This window comes from Uloborus diversus, chromosome 1 (genome assembly GCF_026930045.1).
Source record: "Uloborus diversus isolate 005 chromosome 1, Udiv.v.3.1, whole genome shotgun sequence".
NCBI classification, from domain to species: Eukaryota; Metazoa; Arthropoda; class Arachnida; order Araneae; family Uloboridae; genus Uloborus; species Uloborus diversus.
The window spans coordinates 104,656,785-104,682,868 of NC_072731.1; the positions used below are offsets into that span (position 1 = coordinate 104,656,785).

Consider the following 26,084-nt stretch of genomic DNA (forward strand, 5'->3'; position numbering starts at 1 on the left):
CAGACCTTTACTTCTATATAAATATAAGTGGTCTCAAAGTGGCTGCCTTTTGCAGTGACACTAAGCCCCAAGCAGTAAAGATTGTGTTGAAAAAACTTGTAATAAACATTCAAGAAAAGTTATCAATTCCAAATTTTATTAATATTGACTAGGAAATTTCTTTTTCGTTCAAGTCAAAAGCATGACTTTTGCTTACTTTATTATAGTCAAAATTGTGAATTATTGTATTATACAAGATTTCCCTATGAGTTAGAACTCCCAGCATGTTAAAAAGGGGAAAAAATAAATCTTGGGCACTCTAAAACCGGTGTTGAATTTTTATATATATATATATGAGTGTAATATACTAGGTAACTATTTAAATGAAAAACATTTAGACATGCAAGGGAAAAATCTATTTAAAAAAATAAAAATCATTTAAAGATAGTAAAATACTATAAAAATATTGCAAATAAAAAATAATGAATGGTAAAAATATAATAAACTAATTATTCAATACCTAAAAACTAAACAAAACACACACCACAACATAAAAGCATTTAAAACTTGAATTTAAAACAAAAGAAAATGCGAACACGTAATGGAAAATGCATACTAAGCTCAACTGATGTAGTTGAAACTGCACATACGAAAGAAGTACACTAGCAGCTATTCAGCTTTAACTTAATACATTACTTCTAAGTGGAATGACTTAAGTTCATTACAATATCTTATAAGATGCTCACTTTAAAAAAGCATAACAATAAAATCACAAATAATACCAATTCTTCAAGCCCAGCTCCAAACATCAAACTGTTAAATGTATAATCACAATATAGCCGAAAATATCTCCCTTTTCATGATACACATTTTAGAAATCAGTTGACAGTATGTGCAACACAATTAAGTCCAACTAATGTGATTCCCCATATATTGGATTAGGATACTCAGATATGACTTCTTTATAAATGGGATTTGTTTCCTGGAAATAAAAAAAACAATAGTAGCTTTTAAGATATGCAAATAATGTGTAACATCCACAAAATATACAAAATACTATTACAATATCAAGCAAATAACAGGTTGTTTACAGTATGCAGAGACTGCAGTAACAGAGCTGGAAGCACTAAGTTCTAATAGATGCTGTGACTACCTTCACACTGGTAGCTTAACTTAAATTTAGTACACCACTGAGGTTACAACAAAAACCCTGTCGCTCAACCTGATAATGTGAAGGCAGAAGCAGCATGATGAACTTAAAATGTGTACTTCAAAACAGGAGCTATAGCAGTACTACAACAAATACCAAACATTTTGCTACAGCATCCAGAGACTGTAATTTAAACATTGTAGGGGATTATCAGTCAGGACGGACTGTTAAAGAACTGGAGGTAGTAGACCCAGAGCCAGCCTTAAGCCGATTAGAGCAAAAGAGTCTAATTGGGCTCTGCGTTAGCAGGGGCCCCACACTAAGAAAAGGAAGCTTCCTATGAAAAGGGAAAAAAAACCCTGTCCAAATTTAATATTTAAATGACGCTTAATCTAGCAGTGTGGAGATTTTTAGCTAATTTCAAATTCACTAAATGCATCAGAAGTTAGCAAAATATATTTCCAAAACTTCTTGTGTCAAATCAGTTTCCGGAAAAAAGTTAAGCTAACAGTTCAATTGGTCATCTGAAATCAATGGCCATACGGACTATACCTTATCCCTATACTAACAGGTCAAAAGAAAGGGAACTATGTAATAAGTCATGTGGTTGGGGCATCAAAGAACAAATTTTCAATGATTATTGTTTATTAGTACGGTGAGAAATAAAATTAAGGCCTCATCTCAGGTCCTAAAACTATCGCATGAGCAAATCAAAAAATGTCCCGAAGCACCCAAATTTTGGAGGCCCCAAAGCTGTTTTTTCAAATTCAGTGTGTATATTTGTTTTATTTATTTTGTCGGAAAAAGTGCAAAGATTCAACAAAGATGAAATTTTATGTCATATGCAATTTACAACAATGTACTGTAACAATGTATATAATCTTGAATACCACTTGCTCCAAATATCATCAGTACTCTTATTATTGTGCAATTGTGAAAGAAAAGTCTCAACATTTAGCCTGAAATTTGGTTTTTAAAACCTCAATGTCAAAAAATTTTCAAAGGACGTCTCCAAACTCTACTCTTTCTTATAACGTGATCTTTAGCAATTCTCCAAAGATTGCCTCAAACTATGTCTAAAATTTTCAATTTCAAAACATTCCCAAGGGATTTTTCCAACGTGGGAGATTCCTCTCTCCAAAGGTAGCATCAAGTTGTGATTTCAAAACTACAACTTCAATAAATTTCAGGGAAGCGGCCCCGAACCTTTTATCCCTTTCCTTACGATCACCACTGACAGCTTTGAATTTAGCTTTAAGACCATTCCACGGAACAGCTCTCCTCAACTTTCCTTAAAATAGACTTCAATTAACGTCAGTTTCGAAAAACATACTTGAGGCTGCCATCTCCTTTTCCCACTGTCATTATCAAAAGACAAAAATTGTGTTTTCACACTTCAATATTGAAAAAATTCCGGAGGATCATCCGATCCCCTAACGTTGTCAAACTTAGCTTAAATTTGACTTTAATTTTGAAATAATTCCCCCAGTCAAGAATTTTTATCTTTCCCTTAATTTGCTCTTCGCCTAAATTTGCGATTTTGGGGTCAGTTTTCGAAGTTTTTCAGGGAGTGGAATTTGAACCCCTCTTCCTTCTCGAACTTCTTCTGACTAAAACTGCGTTTCTAAGTCTTCAATTCATAAATTTTCCGGGGGAGGTCACCCGACACCCCACCTTTGTCCTATTGCTGATGTCACCAAAGACAGTCTAGAATTTCATTTTTAAGTTTTAGCATTGGTACATAACTTTTCTGTCAAACACTAAATTGCGCATCAAGAATTTCTCTGTGTTAAACTTGTCTAATTTTTTTTAAAAATTCACTCTTATTCTGTTTTTTTTTTTTTTTTTTTTTTTTTTTTTTTTTTTTTTTTTTTTTTGTCTCAAATTAAATGCAATTATTCATAGAGTGCCCCACCAATATTCTCAAATTGGGCCCCGCATTCGTTAAGGCCGGCTCTGAGTAGACCTTGTTAAGAACAGATGCAGACTACCATTTTAAAGGGGGTTCACGTTGAAGAAAGCCCCTCCCCCCTATGTATGAACCTACAGTTTTGGGTACGAAAAATTTCTGAAACAGCTTAGGTGTCAAAAAAAGGGAAAAAATCAGCCTAGAATAAGGCACCTTACCGGTATAAATTAATTTCATAAGCAATGAAAAGAAGAGGTTTTGAAAATAATTAATAAATTGAAAAGACTACCAAGAATCGTTAACATTTTATTCATAAAAGGCTTAAACACAATATGAATGGATAATATTGTCAATGGTTAAGAGGGGGTCATGACCCCCATGGCCCCATGACCCTCCCCTTGTATCCGCCAGTAGACCTAGTAGAGTAGGAGTAGTGAGACTAACTTCACAGAGCAGGGGCGGCATTTCAGCATTTCATTTGGGGGGTCGAGGTTCTTAAATATGAATTACCTCAGTATGGAACAAAACACATATTGGCTAACAGCAAGTAATCATGATATGGGTTTAGAATTAATAAAAAATTGTGTTCAAAAGCAATTTAAATTTTTGAGACAAAATTTGTAATTTATTTTATAATATCTTGTCATACAAAGTATCTTGATATTACAGTTTTCATCTTTTAATAAAGTTTTGATGCTTTTTTTTTTTGTCCCTATTGTACCTCGAAAATAATTCTCTATTTTCCTCAGACACGAAAATGATTTTTTCTACTAGCTGAACTGATTGGAATAGTTGAAAAATAATTGAAGTAACAAAATTATGTATGAAAACACATGTTTCACATCTTGCACGTTAAAATCACCCTGGTAACTTTAAAAATTGTTATGGTCTTCATTTTTTATCATTGAACAGTATAGTCTAGTCTCTAAACAATTCTTCTTGTCTCATGCTGTTAATTTTACTCATAATTGAAACATTTTATTTTTTGTTTTTAATATCCAATCCAGATAATAGAGAGCTAACAATACAGGAAAATGTTTAACATCGAATCTTGTGCTAATTTTATTAGAAACTGATTCTATTTTTTTATACAATATGTTAAATCAATATGCATTTTGGTCACCTCTTCTAAAGTCATTTGAATATTATTTGCAGTTTTTTAAAATTATCTTGGAGTAAGAAATTGTTTTGAAATGATCCACGTTTGGTTGAAATTTACATCTGCGTTAAATTTATAAATAGTTTCAATTGTAGCTTGAACTGAAGATTAAACATTCCAAAAATCAGGTTCAACTGATTGAAGATCTTTTGATAGAGTAAGGCATTGTTTAAAAACTCTCCACAATACAAACAAAGCGAATAAGCATTCAAACGAAGACGTGTTAAAGGACAGTAGCTTTTTCATTATTGAAAGAGTCGTTTTCCAAAATCACTGCTTTGAAATTCTCGAGGAGGGTCTTTATGGTTTCAAAGACCATCTTGTGTTGTCTCTTGAAGACCCTCTTGTGTCACTTCGAGATTGAATAGTTAAACGGCCCCCAGGAAAGATATTTGTTGATGTGATATATATATATATATATATATATATCTTCAAAAATATTATATATTTTTGAGAAGTATAATATTTAATCATACTATGCATTTAGTAGCTGAAATGTGTTTCTGGAAAAGAAAATGGTGGTGAACACTGATTAAATAGACACACTTAAAATATGAGCGTAACAATGAATGTAAAATACCAAGGCATTGATTGTGAAAATCACGCAGCCACACGATAGCACGGGCCTCATAACAAAAATTACACAGAGCACACAAGAATGAAATATTTAGCCAATATAAGGAAATTACGTCTTTAGTTAAAATTAACCATGATTCTTCATCAGTTTTTTCTGTTGTATAAGGAAATTACGTCTTTAGTTAAAATTAACCATGATTCTTCATCAGTTTTTTCTGTTGTGAAAAGGCCACAACAAAAGTAAGTTTCATCAATAATTACGGAGAACCAGCAAGATTCTTTTTTCATGAACATTGTTTTGCGATTTACTTAAATTGAAGTTGCCCATTTTTTATCACTCCTCTCAAAAAATTTGGGGGTGCGTCCGCCCCCTCTTGACCCCCCTATTTGCCGCCCGTCACATAGGTAGCTAAGTTTAAATTTAGCACATCAGATACAAACCACAAATCTAGTCACAGGTGTAAAGGAAATCTCAACACTTACAAAAGGTTTACAACCTCCAGTTCCAGATATTTCAAAAAAAAAAAAAAGTAAATAAATTGTCATTCACCTCATTAATTTTGAGCAAAGGCATCAAATATAATTAAAGCAGTGAAACATAAAGATACATTGTTGGATTTTTTTAAGTATTGAGTAAAACACACAAAAAAAGTTTTTCTACATCATGCTGTATAACAACACCTATTAGGGCAACTAGTGTCATGTCTTGCCCCAAAACAGATAAGTAGAGTCTGGATTTATGCAAATGCATATGTGCATAAAAACCACATTTTCACTTGCTTTCAGATTTATATTGATATATAAAATATAGTATAATACTCATACTTTAATCTTCAAAAAAAAAAAAAAAAAAATCAAGCAGTCCATGAAAGCTATTCCTGGCAATGTATAGTGCCCATCTGATGGGCAATAAAAAAAGAAGAGCTATTTACGGGGGGTAGGTATAGACTTTGTTTAGGACATTTCTAGCGAGGTACAGTGACAGAGATTGAGTTGAAAGACCGTAATGTCATTTTTTAAATGTTCAAAGTATAAAAAAGTGTATTTTTAGATTTTTAGCTATTCTAAATGATTTTTTAGCGCATATACAAGCTTAAGATATGAGAGCTTCTTCTACCATTTGTACAACTCATTTAAACACATTCAATTAGTGTTCTATTATTGTCTAATAAAATTAATTTAATTATAAAACCATACAAGATGAAAAAAAATGCTAGTTAAAACGTCAATTGCCAATCAAATTGCAAACTAAATCAATTTAAAATTCAACTACAAATAATAATAATTACATGTTGGCAAATAAATATATAATTTTTAAATTGAATACAACGTTTTTCTCATTTACCATTCCTAATTTGTATTTTTTTTAACATCAAATGCATACTTTAATGTGCTTGCAATAATTTTCTAAAAAAATTTCAAAACATTTAATACTTGAAATGGAAACCTAATTAGTTTTCATAAACTAATGAAACTACTGCACTTAGTCCAATCAATATTAAACTAAACAAAGTCTATTTTGTTTTGTTAATGATACAACTATCACAATCACACGAACTTTAGTTGGGTGACATATAGCAAATGCTCAACAAAAAAAAAGCGAAAAGGATTTTAAGCAATTGCAATTTTTGGAGAGAAAAAGAAGAATCCAAATTTACAGCTGCAAATCTTAGAAATCAGCAACAGAAATATTTTTTTAAAAAACATGAAATTACTCTGATAAATTTTGTTTTAAAAATTCAATGATAGGTATCTTGTATTCGGTATGTAATTTTAAATTTCAGTCATCAAGATGCTTAACACTTCACTTAGCTCCCTTGATTTCTGCATCTACCAAAATCATTGAAGACTAAAACTCACATGAAAATTGTAGACTCTTTTTCTCACATTTAACCCAACTCAGTGGGAGTACTAAACTAAAGAGACTAAAATAATCCAACGAGAAATATGGCTGCTTTTAAAAATCAATGCTGACAAACAGAAAAGTAGGTTCCTTTAGTTCTGAGCTTTAAAGCTGTTTTTCAATGGATTCAGAATGTATAACAGAAGCAAGAAAGAAAAAAATAAATTAAATGATAAAAATGATCTTTATTTATGTGATTGAGTCAAAACATATACTTACCATTCCCCAAGCTGTATTTTTATTGACTTCCTCCAAAAATCTTTCACAATCTCTTTTATCTTTCAAATAAATGAGAAAACGTCCAATTAATAAAGCAATTAAGCCAATTAGAAACACCCCAGCAGTGACTCCTAATGCTATCCATAGTACAGGTTCTTTGGAAGGACATTCTAAAAACAATAAAAGAATTAAATAATACTCGCTAATTACATAAATACAGTATAATCTGAAATTAACGATTGTCAGGTGACTGGAAAAAGTTATCGTTAAATCAAGGATATCGTTAAATAGAGAAACATACACTTAATACAGCCAAATTCGGACCAGTGAACTGCATCAATTAATTGGGGAAATCGTTAAATCAAAGTTATACTGTGTAATAAAATTTCATTTCTTTCTTAAAGTTTAGCATTTAATCTACAGCATTAGGCACAAATGTATATGTTGAGAATGTACAAACATAACAGATGTTTTATATATTTAAGCACATAAAGAAATAACAAAAATTAATTAATGAGGCTTCTAAGTGAAAAAAAAAAAAAAAAAAAACAAGGAAAAATCACAGAATTGCAAAAGAGCGGGACTTGAAGCAGCCATGTCCAGAGAATTCTGTTAACTAATTCGAAGCGAATGTAAGAAGGTTTTTGTACTATAAATAAGGGGTGAGTATCCTTCCAACGATTGACAAAGCTTTATAACATGAAGGATAATGCATTGGTACAACAATGAACTGGCATACTAAAAAATTAAACATATATCAATAAAAAGCACTGCCGAAGAAAGAAAAAAATCCAATTCACAGACGAATTTTATTGCTCTTTCAAACAGAAGCTAGGTGCATTAATTTGGTCAATAATATAAGAAGACATTTACTACAATATTTATTATAATTTTTCTTTTGTTTGTTCTAAATTACTCGGTTATCTATTTTTGAGCAAAAGTGAAGATGAAAATAATAACCAAAACTGACTTTCAACTGGTTAGTGTATAGAACAGGGGTAACAATCACAATACAAAACTTAGGTGACACAAATTAAAAGCTTGTCAAAAGCCAAATATAGTGACACAATCATTATGAATATGAAAAGAAAATCAAGAACAAACTTAAAGAACAGGTCAATGTAATAAGCATTACCTCTAGCTTGAAGAACTTGGATAATGGGCTTATTATTATCATCATAACTATAGACAAAAGTAAAGGAACAGTCTTCATCATCTTTGAAAATGCATTTTCTTTCATTTGGCTGGATTTCTGGAAAATTGATTAAATTAATAACTATTTAAAAGGCACTTCTCTGTATGATTTCTTATCTGCTTTTAAACCTTGAATATATTGATGAATTTATTTAAACCATATAATAAAACCTATATAAAAAAGATTATACTAACCACCTATTTCTTCCACAATTTCAGAAATCAAAGAACAATTCATGCATTCTTCATTGTTGAGAAACCCAGAATCAAAAGCTTTACATTGAACACAATCACGGAACTCTGTACATCTACCTTCACATGTCTGAAACTGGATTAAGAGAAACCATTAAACATGAACAAACATAAACATATAGTAAAATATCCAAATCATTTTTTGAGAGAGGAAAAATATTAAATTTGAGGCTAGCAAGTGAAATATTGAGAAAAAAAAGATTAGAAGTCCAGAATTGTTCGAATAATTACATTTAATCAAGAAAATAAATAATTTTAACTGCTAATGTTTGTAGCACACATTAAAATAGAACTCATTCTTTACAAGTTTAGCTAAACAGATCATTCAATTTTAATGAAAGCAGAAAAGAAACCTTTATTTCTTGCTCCCCATTTCTGTTTTTGCCCAGTTTTGCCCAATTTCTACATTGCAAGCAAGTGTAAGAAACATTCAACATCGTCTTTGCTATTAGATGTTGTTGTTTTTGTGTATCAAGTGCAAGAAGTATGGAAAAAAAAGGTCAGACGGAGCCAACTGCATGAAGCACAGTCCTGGCAACTTCTTTGCTTCACCCATATAAAGGGTTTCTTTGTGGAAGTTGGAGGCAATTTGGCAGAGGGTTGAAGCAACAGAAATGCAGTTGAAGAGATGGCACAGATCCAGCTGAGTTCCCGGGCAGTGCCTGCATTCTGCATAGGTTCTAGATCCATTAAGCATAATTTTCATTCCCCTCATGTTCCCCATCTGCAGTGTGCTGGTGGTTGTGGCAATCTCCCAGTTGAGGTTTAGTCCAGGAAGGCGCAATTTCTCCCTTGATCCTCCTCCACGGAGCTTTTGCTTTGTGACAACATTTGCATCAGAACAAGTGGTCAGGGGAGTGGGATTGATATTCCTGGCTTTCTTGGCAAGGGTTCATTCCCTTCAATGTTAACGCAAGAGGGATCAATTGAATGGTACAGGTACAGGTTAATTCCCTTGCAGTGATGGATTCCTCCTCCGATGACCTGCAGAGCAGATTTACAAACGGAAGAGATAAGGATGGCATTGGAAGGGACTGTCTGCATTAGGTAGATGGCCAGAGCATCTTCAATGTCAATCAGTTTACTTGTAATATTCTTAGTTGTTAATATAGTTCTTGAAGTTTTAAAACAGAAGGCACAAGATTTCCAAAATCTGATTTTGAAAATTTTATATGTAAAAACAACTTTTTAAATGGTATTCTACAATCTTAAAAAGAGAACTAAAGAAATTGTGCTTAGCTAGCACTTTGAGCAGAAAGGTTAATTGATAAGTTCAAGTAGATCATTTTTTTTCAGTACAACTAATTGCTTTATTATGCTTTCCAATATTTAAAAATAAAGATAGAATTAAATAGTTTTACACAGTACTTACACTGCAATCTTCACAGAAAGGACCACCAAAATATCCTCTTTCATCATCTCTAAAACAGCGACACTCTCCACACACGCATTCTCCTCTTCCACTACATAGGCGACCAGTTTCTCGATCAGCTGGTGCAATGCAGGGATCATTGCTGGCCAAGCATTCACAAGCTGGGCCCGTCCATCCTGGCTCACAAATGCAGTCACCACAGCAATGACCTCTACCTTCACCACCACAAACACGACCAGCAGAATCACGCTCGCATGAAAATGTATCACATTCACAATACTCTCCATATATTTTCAGATCTGATCCCTAACAAGGAATGAGAGAGAGAGGCAAAGTTGGGAAAATGTATTTATTTACATGAATTATAAATTATTTTTTAAAATGGGATCTCTGAGAAAGATATACTGGTTCAAAAGCTTCAAAAAACAACATCTGCAAGTTAAAAATGCAGGATCCAATATAAACAAATTTTTCAATAGAATCAATAGTTTTTTGCTAGTTTTAATAATTATTTTTAGTAAGTTTCAGTGGTATAATAATAAAAAAAATTAAAGAACTTGTACAAAACTTTAGCTAAAATTTCACTTTATTTAAAACATGCCTAAAATTGTGTAATTATTAAGTAACAGACATCAGTATTTTTTGTTAATTCCGAAAATATAAATGCATCCTGGTGCACTTAAATTAAAAAAAAAAAAAAGGAAATGCACCCATTTTACAATAGCTGTGGTTACTATAATTTACCAACATCACACCACTTTTAAAGCCAGAGGGGAGAGTACAAGTATAAAATTTTCAGCAATCAATTTTCGGCTTGAAAATGTATTTATACATTTCATAGGGATTTGTATAACTTCAAATAGTGCATTTATGATTTGCACAAAACATAGCTTAAAATCAGATGATTAAAAAAACAAAACAAGAAAACATTAATATTGCATATTCTAATTAAAATTTATCAACTATCCTTTGTGTTAGAGCATGGCTACTTAAGAGTAAACTGTTCTACTTTTGTGCAAAAAACAAACTGGGTAGGCAACTTTTTTTCAACTTTGAAAAAGAGTTCCTAATAACCTCCAAACATGTGTGCTTTACAATGTTGTTCCCTCCCACTTTAAGACTAATAATTTACAACATGATAGATGTAGATTAGTATAAATCATAAGCATGATTGGTATCAAGTAACATAAAACTTACTGACTAAAAGAGTATGAACCAAAAATTGAAACAACATTAATGCAGTAATCATGAAATCTTATATTAAATCTTGTTTGTGGAAATACACAGAAGATGTTTTTAAATATTCTCAGAACAGTTTGAGACATCAAAAATACCTGGAAAGTAGCCTAGTTTACAGACAAGTTAGTTATTTACATAGATTTTTGTTTGGCAACTCCTGTGAAAGTTGGAGCAGTCAGAGTAAAACTTCCAATTTGATTTTTAAAAATCAAAGTTTTTACTATCCTGTCTGAACATCAATCCAGTGGAGGACTTTGAAACCCAAACTGTCTGAATGTAATCCAAATGTCTGTAACCCTGAGAATAACAATTTCAGGAACTGACATCTACAGTTCATCTAAAAACTTTATAATAAATGCTAGTTTTTCTGACTTCTCAGTTTCCATTCAAAATAGGAAGAAAAAAACTCTTTTCAATTTACAACAAAAACTACTACAACCAAAAATCAACTTCTTTTACAATTGAACAAATTCAATGTGGTAGGACACATAATTGAAAAGGAAGTTTCACTGATTTGTTTAGGAAACATCAAGTGTAAGGTACTGTAGTTTTGTAACAAAAAAAAAACTTGCTATTCTCAATTTATTCATTTGGTAAAGAGACAATCATTTTTATTAAAAAATTTTTATTCCAACCCCACCAAAATATTTTTCTGCAATAGAGACTGACACAGAAAAAGTACTACTCACAGGTCCAGCATAACAGTCACAGACACCACAAACACAATCCCCTCGACCAGAACACAGTGTACTGTTTTCATACCTAAATTTAAAAAAAAAAACATGAATAAGGAAACAATAATTCAATGTTTAGGATTTCATTTGAAAAGTCACTACAAGTGTTACGTAAGAACCTCCTCCAGCTGAAAGATACTCCAAAAAGAACACCTACGCAACTTATTATCACCAATGAATGGCAACGCCCTAAAAATTGCAAGTAAGAACTTCGACCCATGTTGTAGTACGTGGTTCTCTAAGTACAACACAAAAATACGTTTGAATTCATTTATGTTCATGTGACTTTTATAAATCATTATTGTACATTTTTTGTAAATAAATAGCCTCAACAGGTTTGCTTCTGGATTTTAAAAGAACGACACAACAAGAAGTAATGTAAAATAGATAAGTAATCATATAAATACATATTTCTTCAAACCATCAATAAGAAATAACACACACATTTATTTTTATTTTTCTTTTTTTGCAAGAAATGTGTTGATAAAAGAGTAAACATTTTTCAAGTTTTGAACGTTTATCAATTGCAGAATCTACATACAAAATTTTGACCAATTTGATATTTTTTTCCTTATGTTTTTAAAAAAGTTTCATGATATTTTAAAATGTGAAACAAAATAAGACATGTTTAACACGCAATAAAATGTTAAATAAATAGCGGTTAGTTCAAGAAAAAACAAAGGTCTCATATCAAGATCACCATAATATACTTTTTTTTTGAGTTGTGATGACTAACGTTTGATTTATATGTGTGCACAGTTCATGTGCAGTAATTATTTGCAAGTAAATAACTGGAAATTGATGAGAGGAAAACAAACTACAGTTGATTGCCACTAAAATGAATCATGTTTGTTTCACACAGTTTTGATTCAATGAAGTAGTTGATTGAATAAAGCAAAAATATGTAATTATTGCTTTCAATGTGGAATTCTACTTACAATTTAAGAGAATATGTTATTTAATTTTCAGTCAAGTAAGATAAGCTATCATTAGAAGTGTGTCGTTCACTCAAAATACTCTTTAATTATTAGAAGAATTCTCCCATAAAACAGCTGAAAAAGCAGTTACAAAATTCAAATTTTCTTATCCACTTTGAAAAATGTATCGGCTGTTGATTGCTAAAAAAGGGAAGAATTTAATTTATCAGTGAGAAAGCCTAAAGCACAGAAGTTCTGTTGACACCATTATACATCTCTCCATCCCACTGTTTTTGATGGACTTTTCCTGAGAAAAATTTCACTAAAAGTGCAACAGCTTAAAAGAAAACAAAGAAAAATACTCTGCTGATGCACCGCAGGTTTGTGGGAAATGGTTAGTCACAACCGTTTGATTAATTTAAGTGGTGAACTTAGTTCAAACGTCCGGTAGTTTGTTTATTTTAAAGCTGGTTGGTTCTGTTTTTGAGGATTTGATTACTTAAAGCAGGGGTGCCCACTTCCCCCAAGAGCAAGGGTGCACCCCCTAAATATCGCAAAGACACCCCCCCCCCCCACCAAAATGAAAAAATACCCTTCAAAACAACCCCCTCTAAATATTTCAATGGCACAGTCTGCGCCATGATTCCCTCCCCCCCCCCCCCCTGCCGGAGCACCCCTGTTTAAAATGGCTGATTCAATTAATTATTGATTAAATTACCTGGCACCCAGTGTACTTAACTTAGCAAGGAGTTTTTATATCTCTATTCTTGGTCATCCGCTCTGATTACAAACTGAGAGTTGTCAATGTTAGTGTGTGGGGAAGGTGATACAAAAGCATTGCATAAAATTCATTGGAACACAAATCTGACATAAAATAACTTACTTGCGACACAAAGATAACTTGTCCTCTTTTACAAGATCATCTCCTTGACATTCACATTTTCTACCAAAATGATTATCCTCACAGTTACAGATGCCACATTCGTAAGTACCAGCAGAACTGCATTCTGAGCTTAATACTTCCTGAAAATAATTGTAGGTTAGATATCCAGCTAATATTATTATAATTAAATAAATTACACTTTTGAATCGATTATTTCAGAAAGGGCGTAAGTCCAGTGGATTTCCCCAGGGACCTACACTCTTTCTGAAATAATTGATTCATTCATTTTCTTATGAGATTTTAATATTGTCTCTTTCTTGAATAACTTTAAATTGTCCTTTGCTAAACACAAAGATTCAGAGACAGTAAGCCATCAGTCTTAGTACAGTTGATGTTCAAGATGACTACAAAGTAACACATTGTTAATAAATTTTTTAATTTATAATAATTGTTTCTTGTTCCTGAAAGTAATTCAATATCACACCAACTCTTGATCAAATTTAAGCAATTATGCATATTTCTTGCTGAACTTTTAAAATCATAAACAAAACTCTTGATTCTTATTCTTAATTTCATTAATTATATAATTTTTTACAGGACTTCGAGTAGACGACTACATTTCTAAAAAAGCATCTTTCAATGATACAAAAAGATATCCTTGTTACTATCATAGTTTTTGCGATTTTCCTGCCCTTTTTTTTCCCCTAAAAATTCAGCAGATGTTATTATGCATGGAAATGTACAGTGAAATATCATAACCTGCTCATAAAAATATCTTTTTAGTGGAAAAAACTTATATTCAAAGATTTTCTGAGGGTTTTATCAGCAAATATTTATATCAGCAAATCATTGCTAAATATTTTTTACTTTCAAGAAATAGGTGGGTTACAGAGTTTGCAAATTGTATGCGTTTTTTTTTTTTTTTTTTTTTCAAGTGTTCCTCTTTTAGAGGAACCTTCAGCCACCTGTTGCTCTGCACTTTTATGTCTTTCTTAAATTACTATTTATTTTTGTTATTCCCTTCACCTTCTGAGACACAGCATCAACAAGCATTTCTAGGACAATTTTTGTTGCATTTAAATAATTTTTAATACAATTCGATGTCAGATAATATTAACTATAAATGTCAAAGAAAAATAATTAATGCATTGATTACATAATACTTTGCAGTTTAGGCAGTGGAAAGCAAATATGTGTCAAAGACTTGATTGAATCCAGATACAAAAAAATATTCGAATATTTTCGAGTTGGAGCAATCTTCTAACATATATAATTATTATAATTCACTTACTGTAAATACCACTACTCAAAACAAATAATACTGACAACAGTTTTGGTTATACCATATTACCTCGCATTATCCGGCATGCCGCAAAATTCGGGGGTCACCAGATATTCAATAGCACTGGCCTGGTCCTTTTCGGCATACCGGAAAATTGAGGTTGGGAAAAAAATTAATGCTATAAAAATATATGTTCAGCTTAAAAATGAATATAAGTTCTATACACATCTTATTATAAACATTTTAATTTTGTAAAAATATTTATTAAGAATTTCATTTGTTATTTTAACAAGAAAAATACTGTTTAATAACGAATAATTGAAAAAAGTTAAATTAAAACTAAGTAAGCAATTATTTAAGCAGTAAGTTACTGCCCCTAAACCAGTGCTTAAGAATTTACCATAGCTTTTCAATATAATATAAAAATTAAACATACCTCTCTAAAAGGAACCTAAAAAAATTTATTTCAAAAAATTATAAACAAATAGCAGTGACAATGATTGCTTCTTAATTTATTACTTTATTGGCCATGTAATTAAATCCATTAATAATTACCTACAATAAATAACAAGCAAATATATATGAAATACATTTTTTGAAAGAAAGTTACTTTCGGGATTTGTTTCTTTTTTTCCTTACAGTGGTTTGCTTTCTGATTGGAACTGGATGGGGAAATTTACTTTTTGTTGCAAAATAAACCTTGAATTATCCAGCATGTCGGAAAATTCGAATATCCCGGCATGCCGATCAACCTCATTTTTTCCCGGCATGCCAGATAATGTGGGGGTAATACGGTAATAAACTAGAGCAAATAATGCCATTCAGTTCATTTGGGAATTAATTTACAAATTTGGAAGGGTCTCATTTTGTATTTGTTGGTCTTATGCATTCCTGTTATACTTTTTTAACCAAATAGGGTAGTTAAAAAATTTAGTACTTTAATGTAGAAGACAGTAATGGACATAAATTATTTTAAAGTTATAACTGCAGTTCAAAATGGTTATATACGTGGTTTTTGACAAATTTTTAGCGCTACTAAAATTTAACAGCTTTTTTTCTTTTTCATTTTTAAATTCCTGTTTTCAGATATAATACTGGCATAATTTAAACTATAATGCCACCTAATCTTAAAAAAGGGCATTTGAAAAATAAATTTAACACACAACACAAAAATCGAAAAAAAATATATATATAAAAATGACATACTTCATTTTCTGGTTTCTCGCAATCACATTCACAAAGAAGATCTACATCTAGTAATACATATTCACTCAAACCCACAGGAGATATTTGCACACGATTGGACCACAGACTCATGTTTTTAGGGCACTCCAGAAGTTCAACTTTCACATTAAAATCAATCTGGAATCATGAAAGAACGATTGAAATAAACATTTGTGTCAGATGAGGACCTAAACAACTCAAAACCTTTTAATAATTTGTTATAATATTATTTCAGTTTATTTCAGCTGACAGACACTAGCATACCAGATAGTCAAGCAGACAATGCAATACTAGTCAGCTTGGTTATCATATCCTGAGACTGCATTTTTGTTCTTATTAGAACTCCTCACTCTGGTTTAATGAACAACCGAGCTGGAGGTAGATGTCATCTCATTGAGGCTGAGAGCAGTAGTGTCCATGTTCTCATAGGGTATACTCCATATATGCCATATGCTTTCAAACATTTATTAGACATCTAGAGTATACCTTCAAGTTTCAAAAAATTCATATTATGACATATTATGTATATGACCGCATACACATATTGTGCATAATGGATTACGAGGAATATACCCTCAGAAAAATTGATGGGAACATCACTGGCTGAGAGTGCCAACAAACTGGTAGATAAAGTGAATCTTGTAGTTTCGTTCTAATAAGAACAAAACTGCGGTCTCAGGTCTGCGGTCTGGTATATTGCATTCAGTTCTGCCTTTGCCCTGGCTTTGGGGAGGTAACTTACTGCTAAATACCCAAACTTTGCCTTCAATTCATGAGTCAAACTGTACCATGCTGAGGATAAACACTAATGAGATAAATTCACTTTATCTACCAATTTGTTGCCACTCTGAACTTCCAGCTTGGTTATTCACTATCCCTCCCCCCCCCCCTTTTCCTAGCTGAAGAGTTTTAATAAGAACAAAACTGTAGTCTCAGGATGTGATAACTGGGCTGTCTGGTATATTGCATTTTGTTTTGCCTTAGCCCTGGCTTTAGGGAGGTAACATACTGCTAACTAGTATTTAAAGTTTTAACAACGGGCTAATTGCATGTGTGCATGGTTACGTACATGATATGGAGCATTCTTACAAGAGTTGGAAAACATAATACAACTGCAAGAATCAGAAGACTAGTCCCTTCAAAGAGAACAATAGTGTATTGGGAACATAAAGTGTCAATAAGTTCAATTACGGGCAACTAAAACCAGGGCAAGTCTCAAAATTCAACAGTACTTGTGCAGAGGTGTCAGCAGCTGTATTAGGATCATACCTGCAACTAATATTAAATTGTCTCGAGTAATGAATCCTAAAAAACTTAAAATGGCAAAACACAGCCGAAGAATCCTCATACTCAATTATTGAGGCTAAGATTGGCTAAGAGACCAAATGATAAAAATAACAAAGAAGTACCACATGTAGAAAAAAAATTCTTTCCAATGAATATAATTTAAAAATCAGACAAGGCCAGACATATTTAGCTCAGCTTATTTAATAGTTATGAAAGATTGATTGATATTAAATAAATTAGAAACTTTAGGGGAACTTTTCTTGTCCAGAATAATAACTTTTTGGTTTTGTTTAAAGGAAAAAAAGTGATTAAAATTTTGAATAAGCTAAAATAAGCATTTATTTTTTTTAATTATTATTTCCCCCCATAACAAATCATAGCTCATCTTAAGAGCAGCAGTATATTTCATCTTTTTAACACTTTCTTAATTTCATTATTCCTTTACAAGAATTCTTACACATAATATTATAAGTCATTAGATATTGAAACATTTGTTTTCTCATTGAACAAATTAAACATTATTCAGATAGATCTATTATTTATTGCATAGAGTTGCATTGACACAGTTATAATTTGGAAAACATTTTAATGTTTAATAAGATAAAGAACTCATATAAAAATAGATAAAATAAATAAAGCAGAAAATATCTCTATGTAGTTTTTCCTGTCCTCCTTCAATACATAATTTTAACTCTCCTCATTTTTTAAAAAAACTTAATGGTTCTTCTGTTTATGCCAAGATTCTAAATCTCAATTATAGGCACCCTTAGACAAAGTAGTACACTAGAACAAATATCAATAAATAAAATTGATATCTATCTATCTATCTATATATATATATATATATATATATATATATATATAGAGAGAGAGAGAGAGAGAGAGAGAGAGAGATTTTATTTTATCTTTACAATTTTGTTTATAAATATTTAACTTCCCGAAAATTCAGCTTTGATATTTAAAATTAAAAATAAAAACCATAAATATTATACAGTTTTGAGCAATTTGAATAAATACATTTTTAAATTAAAAACACAATTTGTTGCCTTAACTTTGAAAAATGTTGTTAATAAAACTTAAACTTACAGTAGTTCCAACTCTCAATCCTTCACATGAGTTACCATCTTTAACCTCATCTCTAAAATGCAAAAGAAGAACATTGAAAAAGGCATAATTATACAATATGAAACAAAGTAAAACTTAAAAAAAAAAATATTTTACCCTAAACAGTTAGTAGAATATGAAATCTTTAAGAAGTCTGGTGCTGTGTCTTTTAATTCCACTTTTGATTGAATTTTCTGCAACAGATTATGAAATTAGTAAAATAATAACAATGTGTCAAAGAAATAATAAACTAACTTGAATTAATTCAAATAATCCCACTGGATGAGCTAATTCAGAATAGATTAATAATAATTAATGTATTGAACTATACAGTAGTAGGTCAGGAAGAATTAAAAAAACCACACGCAGAAGGTCACACATTCTGATCATTCTTGCAGGTGCTGCTTTGAGGAATGAGGATATCAAATAGCCATTTTGATGCATTTTTGTCTAACTCTCCTCTATTTCCTCCTCTATCTCCTCCCAATATTTCTCCTGGCATTCTCTTATTCAACATGTCTATATGCAATATGTATGCAACATTCAATCTGCAATACATATGCTACATGCCTATACACAATTCATCCTTGAAAATCCTTCCGGAAAGCAACTTTCTCCCATAGTTAGGGCAAACCTAACTTGGCAACATTGAGAAGGCTACACAGATCCTAATCACAGCATTGTGATGCCGCTGGGCTAGGCTTGTCCCAACTACAGGTGCTCTGCACTGAAATTAAATTTCACTGATATAATTTAAAGAGACCATAGAGCAGAGTTCATGATTTTTTTGATTTCAAAAAAAAATCAAAAAAGTCGGATTTTTTAAATTTAAATCGGATTTTTTTCATTTAAATCAGATTTTTTTTAAATTAAATTTATAATTATTTATTACTTTACATTTATAAACATAATATATTTCATACATTAGATGAATCAATTCAGCTTACTTTTCAAACTAAGATAAGTTCTCCAACTATTCAATAAATTTTTGATTTATAAATACATTAGAATACTTTGATAAGAAGTGATTTTGTTTTGTGCTTTGCTTAAATATATGGTTTCCATCATCATGTACGTATTAGAGTAAAAGAATATGTTGAGCAATTACTTTTTTCAATAATATCAGTGATGGTGTATGAGAAAAACTGAAAATTTTTATTTTCTTCTATACTGAATTGAACTGTAATTTTGGAGTAAAAGTAATATTGCAAGAAGGAAAATCTGTTTCACACACATCAAGAGGGATCTATGTAGTTTCGCCTGTTGAAGTTAAGATTGTATGACGCAGTGTAGTTAAATTTAGAGCAACACATTCTAAAAATACAACATTAATTTATAAAAATAAAATAAACTGATTTAAATTAAGGATTTTGATTAAAAAAGTCACTTGATTCAAATCATGATTTTAATTATGATATAAATCAAGCTGATTTAAATCAACGAACCCTGCCATGGAAGTTCTTAGGCCAAAAAACAAACAACAAATAACTAGAATTTAGAAATAGAACTTTTTCTTAAATCAACATTTGGAAAAAAAAAAAAAAAAGATATTAACTAAATTTAAGAATCAATTAAAACTGAAATTCCAATTGTTTTTGACAGGAAAAGTAGGAATTAATAATGAATTGGCCTGGATTTGTCTGTGATCTGGTAATGCTGTGACATCACCTACAGCGATATTTGTGTCATAACATTTCTTATTTTGAATGCAATCTTTCTGATACATTAATGTTTTTTCCACTCTGTAGGGGGAAAAAAAGGTTTATTTACTGAAAATTACAGTTGACCCCAATTTAAAGAATCCAACAGGACCGAAAGTTTTATATGTCAAATCGGGGTTATTCATAACATCGGGGGGGGGGGGGGGGGGGGGCATGAAAAAAAATTAAAATACTGCACCTTACCTTATCTAAAACCTCTAATAAGAATCAGCACAAAAATATCCATAATTAGACAGTGTACACTTTTAATTCAGCATTCCATTACTTATTACACACTAGCGACTAGTTAATGTGAAATTTTAAACTTCTGAGTCATAGATGTTTGACAAGTTCCTTGATACTCGAAATAGTTCTCTTTCGACTTTATGGATAGAAGAAAATACTGTGTCATTTGCAGCCTGCTGCTTGAAAATTGTTTTTACAGTTTCCTGGCCATGTAAAGCATTTGAAAAAGTAAGTTTTAATGGGAGTTTCATTATTGCTTTCTGCATCTGAATCAATATTCGTTGGTTGCCTCCTCACACGTCAAAAATTGCTGATTTGAAGAAAAGTCTTTTCCTGCTTTTGGACAATATGGATGTAACATTTGGAAAACCAATCCATTATTTAATAACTCAAATTAACAAAAAAAAAATTTTTTCGGCTGTTAAAATAATTCGTTAATTCAGGGTTTATTATTCAGCAAATAGGGGGTTTTGCCTTCATTTTAGTCGGGGAAAATTTTTTTTTTTTTTGCCAAATCGCAAAATTTGTTAAATTGGGGTCCGACTGTATAACCAACTAACATCCCATTGTCAGGTATTTAATTATCTTGTTTGTACTAAGCCTGTTTCACAATGTTTGTGGTAGACAATATTCAGAACTAGAAACTATTCAGTAAAAGAAGGTGAAATCTGTCACAAAACAAAAAAGACAACAGTAAGACCCTTGGCAGTATTAATGTGGTCCTAGTTAATTCATATATCACCAAAGATAATTGATTTCCCCCTGAAAACAGTTCACCCATCGCAAGAAACAATCATTTCCGAAAAACAGTTCTAAATACCAACAACCTATTCAAGTAGTAATTTTACCTTGTTTTAAAATTATCCAGGGTTTTAAATAAATTAACAAAAAAATACAAAGTTCAAAGATATTCAAATTATTTTTTTTAAAACATATCTTACATTATACTGTTGATGGATAAGATCAACAATATTTGAAGCATCACTTTCCAATCTTTCAGCATAGGTACCTTCAACATGTGTTGTTAATCTTTGATACAATGGTAGTTCTTCATCAGGAACAGCAAAAATTATTAGTATCTTATTTTCAATAATTTTTGTATTAATTTGGCTCAATGATGGATAATCCTGCAAAGGAACATTAAAAGCAACATATTGAATTATAAGATTTAATACTTAAAAATTAATGTTACACCAATATTTTCCCAAAAATTTGGAAATTAATGAACTAATACAAACTTTTTAATATTAAATAACGCTATTTTATAATTTTTTTCTATTTTTTATTGGAATGCAAATTCTACCTCATATGAACCGATGAAGATATTAACATGCACATTGTTTGCGTACCATTGTTTTAAAAACCGACAGACAAAGGGCAAACTTGGGGAAATACTAAAGTAGCAGTTAAGCCTTACATACTGTTTTGTGGAAGCACAAGAAATGGTCAATTCTTGATCATTCAAAGTCACCAGGGACAAGCTAAACGTTTGAGTTATTGGTAGTTCAAGTAGTGGTAATTTCGCACAGCTTTCTCAAGTGTTTGAGACCCAATGAAAACTTTAAAATGTAGGAATATTTGAGTTATAGGGCTTTGAGTTACTGCAAGCTGAATGTTTGTCCCATGATTTTTGTAATGATAAAAATATTTAATATTAAATTTAATCTGAAAATTTTTACATAATTTACTTTAGAAAACTAGTACTTTTAAATGCAAAACGAAAATGAAAAAAAATATTCATTTGTTTTACTAAAAATGATCATTTTTTTTTTGTGAACACTACTTAACAACTGATAAGAAAAATATGACACCTTTCCGAACTTACAATTTTCTATTGAAAACACCTATAACTGAATTCAGAGCTCAACTACCCTTGTAATATTTCAACTACCTTCGAGACAGAAAACTACTAGCCAAAACTTACTTTTAATGCTCCCAGAAGCAAAAATCTAAAATGTACAACCTAAAGATTTACTTGAACTAACATAATACTATCAAAGTATTAACTTTTTTAAAAAATAAAGAAAATAAAAGAAAAACAACCACGATTATAAAGGAATAATTTCAATCAAATGACATCAAAATAATTACCTGATAAATACTTTCAGTATAGTAACCATTTTCATCTAAATGACAATTTCCATCATTTGGTTTTACTATTCCGCCTAGCTAAAGATTAAAAAGTAAATATACATTTAAAAAATAAGTACATTACATTCAAATAAGTATAGCTTCAAAAAACAACAATTATTTAAGCTTCATACTATGTAAATAAAATATAGTTGATCAGACAAAATGTATCATGTTTTTAAACAGTCAAATGGAAGAGGGAACTTGATTGTGCAAACTAGTTTTGTAGTTTACAAAATCAGGTTGGTTAACTTAAAAAATATAAAATCAAAGAAAAAGTTTAGACTCAATTGAATGCAGAGATAATTATCATTAATCCACAGACTAATTTTCATAAAGTAATAAACAAACTGTGACATACAGTATCTATGACAATAATCTGAAAATATGTGTAGGTTAACCCAGAAGTTATGACTTTTCATGTTTTGAATGATTACAATATTCCACTTAACCTAACTTTAAACTTTTTGCTATGAACTAAATTGCAAGGAGAAACAAAAAAAAATATATGACCATAAAAAAACATAGAATTTTTAATTTTATGCAAAACAAAAAGCGTAGGAAAAGAAAAATTATTGTAGAGAAAAGGGCATTTAAAAAAATAAATAAATAAGCACTGGCACAAAAAATTTAGGATAAAAATAGCTTACAGGAAATAAAAACATTAAAAAAATACTCACCATTTATTATGAACATGAGAAAGAGAGCTTGAGAGAAAAAGAACATTGACACAGCTAGAAAAAATGATACACACAGAGAACTTTTAGCAGGACAACTAAATTACAGTCTCAATGCAGCCAAAGATTAAATACATAGAAAGGCAAAAGAGCTAGAAGTACAGCTTAGCACATGCAGTATTGAGATAATAGATAGAAATAAGAGTTTTGCTGATACAATTTTAACAAATAACTTAATACATTTGTTATTACATTCATCAAAATAATCAGACTATAGAACTCTAATTGCATTAAATATACATAAGACATTTATTTAGAACAACAAGCCTACTTTCTTATGCACCTGTATTGGTTAAGGAGCTTTATCTATCTTTCATTTACCTTAGGCTGCAAATTACTTGAAATTAAACTTTTAGCTCTTAAAACAGCAAAATACTAAAAATACCTATGATGCAAAAATAACATTTAAGTTTATACAAAAGAATGCCATTGTCATTCTCTTAAACTGTTTATCAATTCCTTCATTAATATTTATCTACCAGTATGTTTATCAGGAATATTTAAACACACTTTCTTCAATATGCAAGTGTACAAAGGAAAATAAAATACAGAAATGAATAAAAAACATTTTTTCTCATACAAACCGAAAAGAAACTATTTAAAATGCATTTTACTCTAATAACTAGCTGTACCCACATAGCGATGCCTGTGCTAAGAATTTAAAGGAAATTTCTTGAGTTTATAAAAATCTCAACCACAAGTAATTAAAATTAAAAAAAAACCCTTGTCTTTAACAAAAATACACACATTCTTTGACCTAAAATCCAAGAGTAGGTATCCATTTAGTAGCACAATTCCCTATTAAAATAGTGATGATCTTCTTTCAGAGACTCTAATCCTTACCCATCCCCCTCCTCCCTTCCCACATACACACAAGATTTTTTTTTAACGTATTGTAGTAAGAACATGCCCCCCCCCCCCCTGTGTAGACAAAAGAACTTAATTAAAATATGCATTATAATTCACGTAAAAAGTAAAAAAGCTTATTTTACAGGTTAGGCTTTACATTAATAGTTCCCTAGACATAATTAATTAAAGACTAGAAGTTAAAAAGACCATTCTTAAGTTATGACAAACAAGATAGCACATTTAATAGTTAAATTAATTATAATAAAAAAATTCAATAGCTATAAATCAGAGGGGAAATCTATACATATAATAAAACAAGATGTTTGAGTATGTGTGTTTGTGGCGCGCATCCTGGGAAAACGGTAAGGCCTAGAAAGATGAAATTTGGTACTCAGGTGCAGTTTTTGCCGAAAATGTGCACCTCCGGCTTCGATTTTTGATATTTTAATTAGAAAAAAGTTATTTAATGTTTTATGTGTTTTTTTGCACTTTTTAGTACTTTTTACCTCACAGACCCCGAACCAATCGCACCACGCAAATATTTTTTGTACTATAGTGTAGGAATTTAAATTTTAAATATGATGAATGAAAAAATTTTGAAGATAGAGCAATTTTTGTATTTTTTATAAATTTTTGAAAAAAACCTTTATTTTGCATTTTTTTCTGGGTTTAATTTTTTTCGAAACCCATCCTGCAAAAAGTATTGAACCCTCAATTCTAAAATTTTAGTTGGTAATAGTAAAAAACATTCTGCCCCCTTCAGAAGAAAACAGTTTTGAAAAATACGCAATAGTTTTTTTTTTTTTTTTGCAATTTTTTTAATGGCAGAACACAACGCGAGCTGTTCGCTTGCCAGCTGAGTTCCGAGCTTACCTCATCACGTGATCCAACTGAAATTGTTTGCCTTCTCTTCACCTTTTTTTTAGTTTTTTTTTTTTGCAAGCGCTACTTTTTGAACACTACGGGGAACATGGAGCCTTTTTTTGCGGACTATTTTGATTAAATAAATAAAACCCGCGATTTTTTGCATGATCTTCGTTTCTGTTACGAATTGGCGGTTAGGTTAGGTAGATACAGAGATAGATGGAGGTTGAGTGGACAAAAAATGTTTTTGTTTTCAAAATAATAAGTATATAAATAAAAAAAGATTGTACTGTCAGGGGGTAGATATGCACAAATCGTATAGATTGGTAGATAGACAAATATAGAGGTCGATATAGTAGATGGACAGCAAGAAAGAGGCGTGCCCGTCATTTAAGGAATTTCAACGGGGTGTCAGTGCCCCCCCCCCCCCCCACACACACACCATGACTTTGAAAAAACAATGCCCTTCACATAAAAGTGGAAGTGCTTTTTGTTATTTTTCGACAAAATTTGCATGAAGAGTACGTCGTTTGTATCTCCCCTCCTTTAAAAATATTCCAAACGATGGAACTGGAGATAGATCTAGAAAGTATTTTATTCAAACTACTAATGATATAGATAGATATAGATTGATCGATACCGCCTCGAAATTTGTTTAAGCAGCCACCGAAGACGGCAACATCGGTGTAAAAAGGCAAATGATAATATTGAGAAAAAAGAGAAAAACATCGATTAATACCGTCGCTAAATTGCCTAAGCAGCCGCTGAAGGCGGCAACTCTGGCGCAAAAAGGCGAATGGCGTAAAAAGGCGGACCATCTGGTCGCCGCAGGCGGCTAGTAATTAATAAAGAAGTTAGAAGATGTTTTAAATTACAACAATTTATTGGGCTGTCACTTTTATGAAAGAAAATCTTACTTTTCCATCACCGGCATAATGAAAAATACCATCTGTAGCAAATAAAATGATCTTGCGAGAACGATCATTCCATTTGATTTTTTCCTAAAAGAAAAATTGTAAGTTAATGTGAGTATATAGTTTAAAGAAATATTTAAGAAAAAGAGTGCATCGGTTTGAGCAATACCACTGAGAATTAAAATTTGGTCAATATGAACAAAAATAAGACTTTAAACTGTCCCAAAGATATTGTGTAAATAATAGGCATTTTTACTTTTA

At 31.0% G+C, this 26,084-nt stretch overlaps 1 protein-coding gene across 1 annotated transcript in view; it reads right to left on the bottom strand.

The window, feature by feature from the left end:
• Window positions 1-844: 844 nt before the first annotated feature.
• Window positions 845-26,084, bottom strand: part of LOC129217754 (integrin beta-PS-like) — a 57,752-nt gene continuing 32,512 nt past the window's right edge. Inside the window, exons 9-21 of the mRNA XM_054852128.1 lie at window positions 25,827-25,910; window positions 22,421-22,498; window positions 21,271-21,456; window positions 18,501-18,577; window positions 18,366-18,417; window positions 15,975-16,130; window positions 13,487-13,626; window positions 11,642-11,714; window positions 9,714-10,019; window positions 8,285-8,417; window positions 8,031-8,147; window positions 6,896-7,065; window positions 845-961 (exon numbers count right to left, since the gene is read on the bottom strand). Coding sequence (XP_054708103.1) covers window positions 893-961; window positions 6,896-7,065; window positions 8,031-8,147; window positions 8,285-8,417; window positions 9,714-10,019; window positions 11,642-11,714; window positions 13,487-13,626; window positions 15,975-16,130; window positions 18,366-18,417; window positions 18,501-18,577; window positions 21,271-21,456; window positions 22,421-22,498; window positions 25,827-25,910 — 1,641 coding nt within the window. The 3' untranslated portion in view covers window positions 845-892. The remainder of the gene's footprint in view (window positions 962-6,895; window positions 7,066-8,030; window positions 8,148-8,284; window positions 8,418-9,713; window positions 10,020-11,641; window positions 11,715-13,486; window positions 13,627-15,974; window positions 16,131-18,365; window positions 18,418-18,500; window positions 18,578-21,270; window positions 21,457-22,420; window positions 22,499-25,826; window positions 25,911-26,084) is intronic.